This window comes from Calypte anna, chromosome 6, assembly GCF_003957555.1.
Source record: "Calypte anna isolate BGI_N300 chromosome 6, bCalAnn1_v1.p, whole genome shotgun sequence".
Taxonomy (NCBI): Eukaryota; Metazoa; Chordata; class Aves; order Apodiformes; family Trochilidae; genus Calypte; species Calypte anna.
In genome coordinates this window covers 31,226,526-31,241,158 of record NC_044252.1, presented here as the reverse complement: position 1 = coordinate 31,241,158, position 14,633 = coordinate 31,226,526, and the positions used below count along the sequence as shown (strand labels likewise).

Here is a 14,633-nt window from a genome sequence, read left to right as displayed (position 1 = left end):
ATGTGTTTGAATACTACACTCTCCTCTTTCAGGTTATTTTCTTTTAAATAATGTAAGTCACTAGATAAAACCATCTTCCTCCTGTGTGCAGCAGGAGATTTGTCCCTGCCTTGTTAGTTCAGATCCCATTGGCAAAACCACTGATTCACAAGAGCCTTCATCAAAAGAGGTGTTAATGCTTCAATCAGCCTCAACAGCATCAAATTCCCAAGACGAGGTCAATAAAAATTCATCCCCAATTTACTGAAGTTTGGACTTCAATGGTAGGAATGTACTCCTGGGGATACAGAAGCAACTCTGCCCTTTAACTTACGTTTTTAGTGGAGTTTTCTTCTTCTTTGCAGGTTTATTCAAGCTGTCTCCTTCAGTTCCATTTGTTTCATTGGCACTGGCTGGTATCTCAAAGGAAGCTGGAGATTTGGAGGGTGAGCTGGCAATCTTAGGAGAAGACTTGAAAGGGTCAATAGAGTCCTCACACATCTCTGGCTCAAAGCTGTACGTTTGTTGAGGCAGTTTGGGGGATTCTTGCATTTTTGTACTAGATGAGAAGGGGTTAAAATTGGGATCATCCCACTTATCAATATCAAAAGTGTAAGAGCCTTTAGTGATGGGGATTTCGTTTGGATCCACGGGTGACTTGGTGGGTGTGGTTGGAGCATTGTCAGGCTTTTCCACTGACTTTTTAGTCTTTGGCCTCCGTAGTGGCATTTTAGCACCGGGCTTTTTCCCTGCTTTTTTGGGAGGAGCAGCACTCTCCTGCTGCTCTTCACTCACCCCTTTTTCTTCAGAATAATCGAACTCCAGCCTCACTGCAATGCCTTTGACAGGAGGGTCCTCTTGTCCTCCGGTGTCCGGCGGAGTCACTTCCCCAGCCTGGGGTGCCGTGGTCAGAGGTAGTGATTTCTTCTTGGCAGGGGGAGAGTTTTGTATTTTGCTGCCTCCAGTGCTAAAGATCCCTTCAAAACTCTCCGGATCCAAAGGGTTGGATCCTTCAGGCACGGGCAGGGCCTCCTGTTTCTCAGCAGAGATTTGAGAAGGTTCAGTACATTCAGGCTTTACTGAGTCAGCCTTGGCTTCCAAGGCTGCTTTATCCTCACCTGGGACACAAGCTGCTTGGCCAAGGTCAGGTGGTTCTTGTGGGGTTTCCTTCACTGCTGGAGCATCCAGAGATTTTTTGGCTGACTGCTTCTTTTTTATGGAAGCTGGTCTGGGTTTCTTTGTTCTCTTCAGGGTGCTGGAAGCACTGCTTGAACCAGTACCATACACATCTGCTGCTGGGGCTAATGTCTCACTGTTGCCAAGATAAGATGCTCCATCAAAATCACTTGCTTGCAAGCTAAGAGATCGAGACAACGTCGATTTGGAAACTGGGACTGAATCAGTTGATTTTCTTCTGACATTGGCTTTGGGATCACGATTCTTCAGGTCTGGAGAGCTCGGTCCTAAGGCATGGAGAGAGTCAACGAACTCAATGTTATCAAAGTCCAAGTTGTAAGTTCCACTGCTGGCTATGGGTTTGTCCTCATCGAAGACGGTGGAAAAAGAATGGGAAGGGGGACGGAAAGGGTTTTCTTCAACTGGATCACTGTGGGACACATCAGGTACAGGTGGGGTTTCTGAAGGTAATCCTGTGGGAACAGAGAGAAAATGCTTTGAATTTCAAACATGTTTTTTAAAACTGGAGCTTAGTGATTTCTACTGCAATCTATTACTACAAGTAGAAAAAACGAAGAGTTAAAAATCATACAACTGGACTAAGCAATGATTAAAGGTCATACACACCAAGTGACCATGAACTAGAATAGGGGGGAAAAAATAGTTCTGTTCTCCCCAAAAAAGGCTCCAAGGCTTCATGAAAACACAAAACATGCACTTGTGGTAGCTTCTAAAGCATCTCTGCTAAACTTATTATCTCTTAAATACTTAGCTATGTCCATACTGTGCTAACTATGCCAAATACCAGAAAAACTGAATATCAAGCACTTTATTACTGCTGCTTTCTGCTATTACAGAGTTGACAGAATTGTGTCAGAGCTCTTATGGAGCAAATGCCCTGTAAATTGACTGGTGCTTCAGCAATTACATGTTGATCTTAAGTTTTGTTTCCCATGTGCTATTTTTACCAGTTTCCCAGAGGAACGTGGCTTCCTCTCTGCAACCCATCAGTGCTGCTCCTCTCTCTGCACTAAGCAGTCAATACACTTCACTTTGACCTCATAATTCTGTTTGTAATGAAACAATGGATCACTGAGAAGTTCCTAGGAAATAAATCATGGTAAGGTAAGAAAATTAGCCAGTTCAGAGTACTGTATCTCTGTTGGTGATCTTCCTTAAAAAGCATTGAGAAGCTCCCTACAAATGATTTAGATTTCCCAAAGTGCAGTTCTAACTCATCAGTGAAAATAAAATGTAGAGAGAATCGTATGCTAAAACTCTTGGACCAAGCAGCTTTTCATTGTAATTTAAGGTTTTTTTATTGAATGGAATACTAAGCAGATTTCTTGAAGTCTCTTGACTTGGGATATAATAACTATATTGGGCAAAGGAGAAAAATACACAGTGCATACCAAAAAAAAGAAAAAAAAATGGGTAGGAAAGGAAGAAGATAATGATCCTTTCTGCCTTCCAGTTCATAGAAGTTCATTACTAAAATGCTTCACAAATTCTGAACAGGCTTTGTCCCTGCTGTCATTGCACTGGTCTCTGTCTGGATGTCAGATGGTCACCTCTGCCTGTGTGTACCTGTCCCAGTCAGGGCACTGGGGACCTGGGACTGCTCTCTCCAGCTCCCAGCTCCAGCTGGGACCAGTGAGATGCTCTGAGCTCCCAGCAACACGTACTGGAGCAACCCCCTCCCCCTCACAGTTTCCTATTGAAGCAATGCAGCATTCTTCATGTTGTCAATTTTTTAATTTATGCAATTAGAGAGAAAAACAGTCAAGCAAAAATGAATGCTTTTCTCATCCTTAAAATGATTTCACAGAAATGTCTACATGTCTTTTGCATTCCAGTCTTGACACATTTTGCAAAGTAATTCCCATTTTGCCCGGAACCACTCATTAACATTCATAAAAGCAATAAAAAAAAAATCAATAATTACGTTTAGTCAGAAGCTGTGTATGGCTTAAGAAAGGAAAAAAAGCATTCTTCTTTTGTTTCAGGGGAAAATAAATGGCTGCACAGAGATTACAAGAATTATTATTTATGGATGCAGAGGACAGAAAGGAATTAAGGATGTTGGACACATGTGGCAAAGCAGTACCTTGGAGTGGCACCACGGATTTGCAGGGATTGTCAAAGGAATGGCAGCTACACAGTTTCTCTTTTAAGATTGTGGAAGCTTATCAACTATAATAATATTTTAATGTGGTTTTTTTTCCTGCTAAATGTATGCTAATAACATGGCAGCACTTCAGGGCAGTTTATTTTTCTCCTTTTAATCCCTGCTGGGTTGGGCTTGGTTTCAACCTGGCTGAGTGGTCATTAATTCAGGGTTGCTTTGCCAGCAAGGTGCTGACTTCACTGGGGCTCCTCTTAAGGGGATTCAAAGAGAACCCTAAAACTCCAGTGTTAGACTGACACTGGAGGAATGGCAGAGGAATGGCAGACATTTAAGGGGAACACATCCCAGTAAACACCAGCACAGCTCTGGTGTGCCAGCAGAGTACAAACGTGGGAAATAAAAGGGGGACCTGAACAAGAAACTGTTTGCAGCTCTGATCTGTTCTCCTTCCAGCGTGCACCAAGGGCCTCAAAAGGATTGAGGCCCCTTCTTCAAAGCCTGCACAAACATGCATTTAAATAAAATAAAATAAACTGGTGCAGGACATGGGCTGTGGTGGAGCTGAGGTTAGGGATGCATTGCAGCAGCAAAGGGAATGCAGAAAGCTTTCCAGCTGCTCAGAGCCAAACAGCATTAAATTTGGGGTGTTCCATATAGTGCAGGGCTTTTTCAGCTCCCTGAATTTCTCATTTCATGACTTCCTCCTAACCAAATCCTTGACTTCTGGGATAGATTCTCGCAGAATGTCGCTCGACTCGCTACTGTGGAATTGTAATTGTTTCTTTAGGAGGCAAAATGGGAAATGGGCTCTGAAAACCTGGCTTTTGGTAGAACTGAAATGCTGCTGTGAGGCTCTTCCAGCATTACCCCGGAACTGGCTCAGTAGAAGTAACAGCAGAGATGCTGGAGAGGAGGATATGAACAGTACCATAGCAAACCAACACAGTTTTATCACCACAAAGAAGACCTCAGATCAAATAGACCTAATAGGTCAAATACAGAAGAAATCAAATTCCAGTTGTTTTGTAGAAAAAAAGCAAACTAAGAGAAATCATTGGAAACTGCATTTACACCATTGCACTCATATATTCCTTCATAATGAAATAACTCAGTAGACAAGTATACCTTGCCTATAACATGCAGGAATTGGAATTACCTAATACTAAAATTTTTGGAACACATTTTATTTCAAGTTGCTGCTTGTTATGAGATGCCTTTGAAGTCATAAAATCAATTAGTAGTGCTATTTTTTAAATTACCATAAAAAAGAAAAAAACTTCTGCCATTTATTCTGAGAGAATACTTTGGATATAAACCTTATCTTCAAATATTCCGTGTCAGGCTTCAAGAGAAAAACATGGAAGAGGAATGTTTTCCTCCTAAAATTCTGAGTTGCTTTGTCTGGGTCATCATCTCTCTACTGGAAAGCCTGACCTCAATTTCCCTGGCACAGGAAGGACCTAAATGTAGGTCTCCCAAATCCTGATCAATGGGCTGTAACGCCTGGAGGGGAACTCCAGTTCTTTCATCTGCCCTGTGTATACAGTCTGAATTAATGAATTAACTGAGGAAGGTGGCAGAAGGGTGGGAAAAATGCCCCTGCCCAGCCAGGAATCCCTGGACAGAAACAAGGGGAATTTGAGAGAAAGGGTTTGGGGCACTTTCTGGTGCTCAGCTGGCTGGGTCAAGGCACAGGAGGACACCACTTTGAGAAGCTGATGAGACAGGCAACAATAATTTAAAATACTACCAAAACAATGATACAATTTTAAAAGCACTCTCAAAGTCATTTTCCTGGGGAGTATAACCCATGTTCCCAACTAGAAAAATATTTACAGAGGAATGGACAGGCTCATCAGTGATGCTTCTGTGTTCAGAGGCTTTGTTACTCCTCTTCCTCTCCATTCTGACCCACAAACTGCCTCACCTCCCCTCTTCTGCTCTGCTCCTGATGGACTGGAGCCATGCAGCAGGTTTTACTCCACCAGGAGCTGGCACAAACCCAGGATGAGCCAAGCTGCATTTCACTTTCATCATATTTATTAAGCTAGTGTTGAAGTCAACCTAATTAAAACCTCTCCTCTTGCCTTTCCAGCAGTGGGGTCCAGCTGTTGTGCTAATGATATCATGCAGCATAACTGAACCATCTGCATAAGTAATCATTGTCATACACAGATAAAATAATCCTTTTGAAAAAAAAAAATAACCTTACTATGCTTCCTCCTTCCACCCAAGCACAAGCTCCTTCACCAAACTCCTGTAGGAGACAAAGCCAGGCAGCTGGTGAAGCAGAAACCCAGCAGGAAATCTCTGCTTCTCCCAATGTGAGTGCCAGGCTGTCCCTGTTCCTTCCTCCTCTTTTATTGCAATCTATTTCAATCTATTTCTTTAGCTGCACAGCACCAAGGAGGAACCCTGCCCATAACCCCTAAGGAAGGGACTCATTCTCTTTGTGTGCAGCCACGTGCCCAACCCAGGAGGCAAATAAACTACAAGGCAACTGTTCCTCAAGTGGTTTACAAAGCATAAAACATTTCACTGTTCACATTTCTGAAGATGCCTGCCACCAGCTAAGCAACACTCTGAGTATTATTCATTTCTTCTAAACATTTCCAAACCAAATCGAGGCTTTGTGCTGTCCTCCTACATCTGAATTTTTCCTGCATTACACATCTTCCTTTCCTCCCAGAAATGACCCTGTTGGATAACTGCATTTTGCATAATTTTGGGATGCTGAACACAGCTCTGTTAGTTTGTGGTAACTTGACTCCCAGGAACAAATCTCATTTGCAAAATGAAATGTTTTCATCTCTGCCATCCAATGGCCTTCACTATAATTCCCACTGGCAAATATAAATAGATATATTCAAGTCCCTACATTTCTTCAGAAATATCAGAAAGAAAAGAGGGGGAGAGCTGTGATGGAGGGAGATGAGAAGCACATGTGTAATCAAAGGTTTGAAGATAATGTACTGCAGTAATTAAAAACACTCTCCAATCCTGTTGAGCATATGTGTTCTTTTGTTCTCTTAGCACTTATTTAGTAATCACTAGATTGAAAAAGATTAGAAGAAGGAGAGAAGATGGGGAAACAGTAAAGTTGTTTGGTACAGTGAAGAGGAAACTGTAACAGTAGATAGGAAAGCATCAGGGAGTGAGTCTCACTTTTTTATTTTCTGGAATTAGTTTGCTGAGCATCTTCCTAGCTACTTAAAACCTTAAAAGTATGAATCTTAAAGAGCATTCCTTAAAGCTTAAGTCCCAGAAATTCAGTGGCTTGAGATGTCTTGTCATTTTCCCAATGCTTTAGGACATCCTCATCACAACAAACCTGCCATGGACATTGCTAAAAACACCCTCTTCAAATGGAAGCTTTCAAACACTGCCTGGCAGTGCTTTGCATATTTTCTAATGAAATACAAGTGAACATTTGTCTGTAATCAGAGTAAAATTACCTTTATACAATTCAGCCAGGTGATCAAGATGACTTTCAGATGAGAAAAAAGACAGCATAATGGAAAACTCAATCTTAAACTGTTGAGCTGTCATCTGACAGCCCAAACAAAGCTATTTTGGGCTAATAGAGTACTTTCTACTCCCCCATTACACAATTTGAAGAACAAAGAACATTTCTGGGGGGGGGAAAGACTTCTTTGTCTTTTAAAACATGATATTCCCTCTTTAAAGGTTACTTTCCCAGTGTGTACCAATTTTTATGTACATATATTATGCATACATTCACACATATTCCAGTGTTCCTCCTAGGAAGCTAATATAAATATTTCTATTTCTCTAATTCACTTTTTGTTCACCTTATGTTTCAGGTGACAATATATTTGAAAATAACATTTTCCTCATTGTCACAGTTAATGGTGCTCACCCAGGTACCTGCATCTCTATCTCAATTTCCTTCTGTAAAGTTCCCACAGTTTAAGAGGGACTGAGGTTTCATTTAGAAGGGAGGAAGGTTCTTCTAGAAAGTTCCTCTTTTCTTTATTATTTATCCAATGTTACAGACAGATTCTTCAATACTTTATCCCAGGAGGTGACAGGGTTTTTCCTCCCAGCATGGATAATGCCCAGCATGCACCAACTCGTCTTCCAGAAGACATTTTATGAGCATCAGTTCCTTGCCTGTGTTTACACAGACACCTCCCTGCAGCTTTACCTTCCTCAGTACCCTGTCCCAGTCCTGGCAAGCTTGTTACCTGTGTCTTCCAAGGGCAGCTGGGGTTTTATTTCTTGTTCTGCTATGTCTGCTGCAACAGCTGCTGCTGCTTCAGGGGGTGGCTGTGGAGGTGAAGGTGGTGCCTTGACTGGTGTGGTGGACTCCGGGGTCTCAAATGCTTCTTCAGAGTCAGAGCTCCTGGAAAAAATCAAAGGAGAGAACAATGAGCAAAGTGAAGATTCATGGCTGCAGGTTTACCTGGAAATCCAGGGATTTCTGAGCTGGCATCAGCCTCAGCTATCAGGATACCTCTGCATTTCCCAAAGGAGATCTTACATGGCAGTATGGTTTTCAGGGCAGAATATCATGGCTATGATCTTCTCCACATATAAATCTTTGTGTCACTTAGGACTTTTTGTGTTACAAAAGCAAAGACTGGAAAGAAATCTGTCCTGCAGAACCTGCTTTTCAGTGTGAGGGTAGCTCCACCACTGACATCTCTGGTTTAGTCTCAGAAACTGTCCTTGGCACTAGCCTAGCCAGATCAACTAGAAAGAAAATAAAAAGGACCTTCTGAAGAGAATTTCATAGCTTCATAAAAAAAAAAATCCATCCCAAACAGCATCAGATTTCTGTGTGTGCTCCTAGAGAAAGCAGACACGGAGGTGCAGCAAATCCTTGTGCTTTCCTCTCCATAGAAAGAATCCATTCTGCTTTTAGCAGAATTTTACCATAACCCTTCTTGAACAGCAAGTCTGTGGGTTTGTTACACCAGGTCAGACAACCTGTAAAATGTCCCCAGAGTCCTGGTATTGTCCATAATCCTTCTCTAGCACCATGTGCTCCCATAGACACAAAAACTGTAGGGACCACACGGGGTTGGTGCCAAGCCAGGAAGGAAAGAGCAGCACCCAAAATGGAGCCATCCCAATGAAACACAAGGTTGAAAGGCAGCACTGTACATATTGAGGGGTAACCTAAACATGAAGTCAAGATCTAAGCCAGGCAAGAACACACCATTTGCTCTCACAGCAGTACAGCCTCAGGAAACTGTCCTAGATCTGAAAACTACAAATCTCCTTTGTTCTCAAACCAAACAGACACTTAAGTTTAGCTTTTAAACATTTCTCCTTGAAGCCTTTTTTGGGGAGCAAGGAACACAGTAACAGTGGTGGCATTTTCAATAGGCACTGAACATATGTTCAATAGATGTTCAATAAGCATTCCTGTTGGTCAGATGCAATTTGCATTAATTTTAATTTTTATTTATTAACAAAGCAAATTGAATATGACAGCTTCTGACAGGACAGGGCTCATTTTCCCATTTCCAGTGATTCTTTGCATAGCTGTAGTCTCCAGGGCCCCACACAGTTACCCACACCCTGCCTGCCAGTACAAAGGGGACAAAATTTGCCATGAAATGAAGAGCTCCTTCATCCCCCAGAAGCACTTTACAAGCTGTCCTGAATCAAAAACTCTTTATTTCTTTTTGTTCAAGTTAACACATCCCTCTGAGCTGCCAGATTCTGCTTGGTTTCTCACTCAGTCTCCCCTGTCCCATCACCTCTACTCCTGTGCAAAGCTAAAAAAGTCTATTACCCAATACCTTTGGATGTCTGCATTACTTAGGGACTTCTGGCAATATTTTTTTTCCCCTAAACTTGTGTCACTTGCTCAGAACCAGTGTTCCTTGCTTGCCATTATATCTGTTGTTGCAGGTCCTCAAAATCCCTTCTTCTTGTCATTCTTAAACCATCCCCATCATCAGGCCACAGGACAAGTCACATTGGCAGAGGAAAGCTGCAGCATTTGAAATTATATGTCTTCAAAGATGCACCCTGTTTTAAATTCAGAATATTTTAAGCTTAGGAACAGCTGCACACCAAGAGCTACTAAAAATAAAGCTGCACAATAGGTATTCAACAAAGTGTCACTTTCTCTTCCTTCCACAGAACTGGTTCAGGAAACTTTAAAGTTGAAGAATCTGAAAGGGAAGAATCTCTGAAAGGGAAACAGAGCTCTGTGATACCTTCCCAGTAGAGAAATGTTTCTTGTGTCATAAAAACAAATCTAGAAAGTTATTATCTAAACCAGTAAAATGAGAGGCAATTCATATCTCCCAGGCTTTCATAGAACTCTGTGCTGTGCTCAATTCTTTCCTCTCTTCATTTTGAACCCAAGGTTCTCTGTAGAACTGAACCAATAACATTTAGACCACTTTTACCCAAACTGTCTGTGTAAATATCCAGTAAATATATAGATATATATAATAAAACTGAAACTGAAAAGAACAGTCTCATGCCCTACTCATATTTGTCACTGCTTTGTTAAACTGGTTTGATGGATCCTGTCTTTGTCCTCCTTTATTTAAATGATGGAGACTCTGAGCTTCTTTCTCTCCCTGTTAAAGGAGCTACCTTTGTTTATTTGATGAATTGGGCATGAGCATTTGGAGTAAAGAGAAACATTTGTTCTTTTATGTTCAGTGTGTGAGATTCCACACTGGAGAACCTGTGGACACAGCTGTAGTGCCTGTGAGCTCCAGCAAACAGCTTTGTTTTCCTTATATTCCATAATCCCCCAAAGATTCTGATGCAATACTTCTCATTTTCAGCTGCAGCCCTCCATAAAGAGCAGTGTAATTAAGTAAGAACCTTCTAACCATAATCCAAATGCTGCTGAGTGTGTTATGAGAAGCAATCCTGCTGGCAGAATATGGTATTTAACAAAGAAATAGAAAGGAGGGAAGCAGAATAACAGAAAAATGTTCTTTGTCATAGCCTGGGATCTGGGTAAGAAGATAAAGCCTGGAAGCACGTACCAGGACTATGCTGCAAGGACTACATTACATATATCCTGGGAAAATTAGATCCTGTGCTCAGTTTTCCTTAGTGAAAACACGGACAGTCTCTCTTGCATAGGATATTTTTAAGACAAGAGTCCAACCTTCAAACTGTAAGAAAAGATTTTCCCAGAACAACAGGATTTCCTGTGAAAAGGAAATTACATATTTCAGCCAGTTCCATTCATAATGTCTTTTCTCAGGGAATACACAGAACAAACAAAATTATTATTTTTTTTTTAAAGTTAAAAAAAAATAAACAATGCTGCTCTAAAGTTCACGGTGTAAAACAGATTGCCAGATTGTGAGATGCCAAACTGTGACATGCTGGGAGAACCAGCACCCATTCAAAGCTCTGCAAGGAGAAGATCCAGCTGTGGGCAGACTTTTATGAAAGGAAGAGCCCTTTGATCACCCAGAGTATTACAGTGATGCTCCACCCCAGGGTGCAGCAGGATGAGATGGGGTGTATGGGATTTAGAGGTGGAGAACTCATTTGCTGGCAATGAAAAAAAAACCAAACAAACCTAAGGAAGAAATTCTTCACCATGAGGGTGGTGAGAGCCTGGCACAGGTTGCCCAGAGAGGTGGTGGAAGCCCCATCCATCCCTGGGAGTTTTTAAGGCCAGGTTGGATGGGGCTCTGAGTAACCTGAGCTGGTGGGAGGTGTCCCTGCCCATGGCAGGGGGGTGGAACTGGGTGATCTTAAAGGTCCCTTCCAGCCCTAAGGTCCCCATAGGATTCTATGGGGAGTACAGGTGCAGAGTATGAGTCTGCAGGATGAGTTGGTGGGGCAGTGATGAAGTAAAGGCTAAAGGAAGGAACATCCATTTAGCCAGCTTGGGAAATCAGTGGGAGCTCATCTTTATAACATACATCCTGTCTTTCATCTGTATACTTCAGGTTTTTTTGTACATAACAGGCAAAAAAGGCACAGATTATTGAAGCTACAAAATGATTGATAGTCATAGAGTAGAAAAAATACTACAAATAATATTTCAGTCCCTCTCTTTCATCTCCCTTCTCAAAAGCTTGCCAGTAAACAGCAAATAAAACACATACAGATGGGGCTGAGACACAGGGGAGAACCAAGAAATGCAAGAATCAAACAAATTTGGCAATCCTGCTGGTATCAGCCTGTGGAGCAGGAGCACTCCCACTCTCCTCTGGAAACTTTGAAGTTTTGCCCAGCCTGTTACATCAATCTCCGGAGGAAACACTGAAGGGAGTCACCAGGGTTGACTTCCCTTCCTCACCTTTGGCCTTGCAGAAACCCAGCCTCATAAGTTACATTTTCTTTTTTTTTTTTTTGTTTTGGTTTGGGTTTTTGTTTGTTTTTTTTTCAACCCCCAGATGCTTATAATTTTAAGTCCTCCTCAGTTTCAAGATGAAAAATTGCCTTTTGGTCACCTTAGTTCAGTTCAGGAAAGATATCGAGGTCCTGGAGCAGGTCCAAAGGAGGCAACTGGGCTGGTGAAGGGACTCGAGCACAGATCCTATGAGGAGAGGCTGAGGGAGCTGGGGGTGTTGAGGCTGGAGAAGAGGAGGCTCAGGGGAGACCTCATCACTCTCTACAACTCCCTGAAAGGAGGTTGGAGCCAGGGGGGGTTGGTCTCTTTTCCCAGGCAACTCTCAGCAAGACAAGAGGGCAGGGTCTCAAGTTGTGCCAGGGGAGGTTTAGGTTGGATATTAGAAAGAATTTCTTTCTGGAGAGGGTGATCAGGCATTGGAATGGGCTGCCCAGGGAAGTAGTGGATTCTCCGTGTCTGGAGATCTTTCAAAAGAGCCTGGATGTGGCACTCAGTGCCATGGGCTGGGAACTGCAGCGGGAGTGGATCAAGGGTTGGACTTGATGATCTCTGAGGTCCCTTCCAACCCAGCCAATTCTATGATTCTATGATTCTTAGCTGGAAAGCACTCAGTCATCAAGAATAAGATTTCTTTTTTCCACCACCTCTCCTCAGGGTTTGTCCTCTTGGGCACAGATTAGAAGTCACCCTCCCCATTGTCACTTGAAAACTTCTTGATTCATTGAACAATAATTTGCAACAGAGCTGTGGCCTTCAGACCCCACCACCTGCCCTGGGTTCTCCTGATGTTCACACTACAGCAGTTGACCCAATGCCAGTGTGCACTCTGGTTTTATTTCCCAGGGGTGCAAAAGGGATGTCTGACACATGAGAAAAACTTAAAAGCTGGGATTTGACACCAGGACTGAGCTGCTGATCAATTTTAATTCACAATAACTTTTAAAGTCTTTGCTTGAGACCCAGCTGTGCTCCCTGAGAGGCAGGAGAAAATAATAGCTATTTTGTCTTTTTTTTTTCCCCATCTCATCTAAATATTATTAATTAATTAATAATTAATAATTAATAATACAAAATTAAACATCTTTCGCGAGGGGGGGGGGGGGGGGTCACGAACACGACGCGGGGACAGAGGTGGCAAAGCTTGGTCACTGCGAAGGGGTTGGGGACACCGGAGCCACCGAGTGGGGCGAGGGGTGGGGAAGGGACACCCGTGCGGGGACAAAGTGGGGAGGGGACGGAGCCGTTCACAGTCGGGACACAAGCAGGATGAGATCCACATGTTCTTTACAACTGGCTGGAGCTGCAGTCAAGGGAAAGATGTCTGCCCAAGTCCATCCATCACCTCTGGGCCCATAAAACCCCACTGGAGTTACCTGCTGATCTGTTTCCCTGGGCCTTGAGAACCAGGTGAGAAATAAAGAGTCCAGAAGGCACTCTTACCAGAAGGCAACACTCAGGTGTCTGAACTGAGATTTCTGTGCACCAGGGGTCCCAGCTGGGCTCTGAGACCAAGAGGGAGTCCAAGGACATGAAATGGAAGGATATCAAAAGTATTTACTGAACAAGTTCTCATGTGCTGAGAGGGGTGTGAAGCAGAAAAAAAAAAAAAGAAAAAAAAAAGTGATTAAAAAGTGGGGGAAAAAAGTGGAAAAAAAGTGGAAAAAAGGTGGAAAAAAGGTGGAAAAAAAAGTGGGGAAAAAAGTGGGGAAAAAAGGTGAGAAAAAAAAGTGGGGACAAATAGCCACTTCTTACAATGTTCAATTGAGTGCTGCAGATGAGTTTACATTTTCATTCTTGTAAATCTTATTGGGAAACGAGCTGGAAATAAAGAGGAGGAATGAGTTCTGCAGTCTCCCCTCCATCGATCACTTTCAGAGATGATCCTCATAAAACCTGCATGAATAATTCAGGTCTGGTTTAGCAATGAGATCAGAAGCAGGGTTGGGGGCCTGGCTGGATATTTCTGAGGTCAGGCTGGGTTGCACATCACTCAGACAGGGACAAACAGCACTGGCAAGAACCCCAGAGGCTGAAAAGTTCCTTGGTAACCTTAAGATTTAGAGTTTCTAAAACCAGAGAGACAAGGAACTGGGAGATGCACATCAATGTCAGTCAAACCACTCTAACCAGCCTGATTTTTCAGATTTCTTGGTGCTATTTTCAGTGGTTAAACTGGTTTTTTCCATACAGTTATTTAAAAAAAAAAACAACCTCAAAACCAAATAAACAGCTAACAAAAAAGAACACTGAGGCAGGATGGGGCAGCAACACATCTCTCCACCTTCTGGTCATGGAAGTTGAGAGTGGAGGAAAAAAGGCTGCTTGGACATAACATTTAAGGACTTTTTTTTCTCCTTTTAATGTACAATTTAGTACCTGACAACGTCCAAACCTCTTATAATTAACCTTGTGGTATCACTTATGGTATAGTTACACATTTCTGTAAAACAGAGGTACATACAATCTTCTTTTTTTTTTTTTTTTATTTTCCTTTTTCTTTCCTTCAGATTCTTACAAATAGAGCTCTGGCTCATAATTCAAAATCACCAAGAGAGCCCAAATGCAAATTCCTTTCCTAGAGATCAAGTTACCAATTCAGCAGCCATTAGCTGACCCAAGGGCCTTCTCACAGGGACCAAGAATATTCTATAGCTGCAACAAAAGGTCATTTTTTTATCTCAGCACGAGGTTAGGATAATATCAAACATGGGTCAACTTTGTATGCTGTCATTTTTGTAGTATTTGCCCACTCAGTGACTTGCAGCTAACGTGACATTCCACAATATTCAGCTTTTTTTAGCATGATGATTGTTAGCTTTGTCATTCCTCACCTACATTTTAAATATTAAACATCCCCACAGGGTTTAAATTTTAATATGAAATCTGTGTAGCTGCATACAGAAAACAGGGATACAATGGTAGATTCCTCTGGTTATTTTAGCTACTAAATATTAATATTTGGTGTCTGAATTAATCTACCTATCAAACCAAGCATCCCTGGCTCTGCTGAGCTGATGGCTTTATAAAACA

The 14,633-nt window shown here is 42.2% G+C and overlaps 1 protein-coding gene across 8 annotated transcripts in view; it reads right to left on the bottom strand.

Moving 5' to 3' along the window:
- TACC2 (transforming acidic coiled-coil containing protein 2) overlaps nucleotides 1-14,633 on the bottom strand; it is a 133,666-nt gene that overhangs the window by 31,509 nt on the left and 87,524 nt on the right. For all 8 annotated transcript variants that reach the window (XM_030453710.1, XM_030453714.1, XM_008492100.2 and 5 more), the window contains 2 exons: nucleotides 7,492-7,649; nucleotides 314-1,628 (listed from right to left, as the gene is read on the bottom strand). In XM_030453710.1, coding sequence (XP_030309570.1) covers nucleotides 314-1,628; nucleotides 7,492-7,649 — 1,473 coding nt within the window. The remainder of the gene's footprint in view (nucleotides 1-313; nucleotides 1,629-7,491; nucleotides 7,650-14,633) is intronic.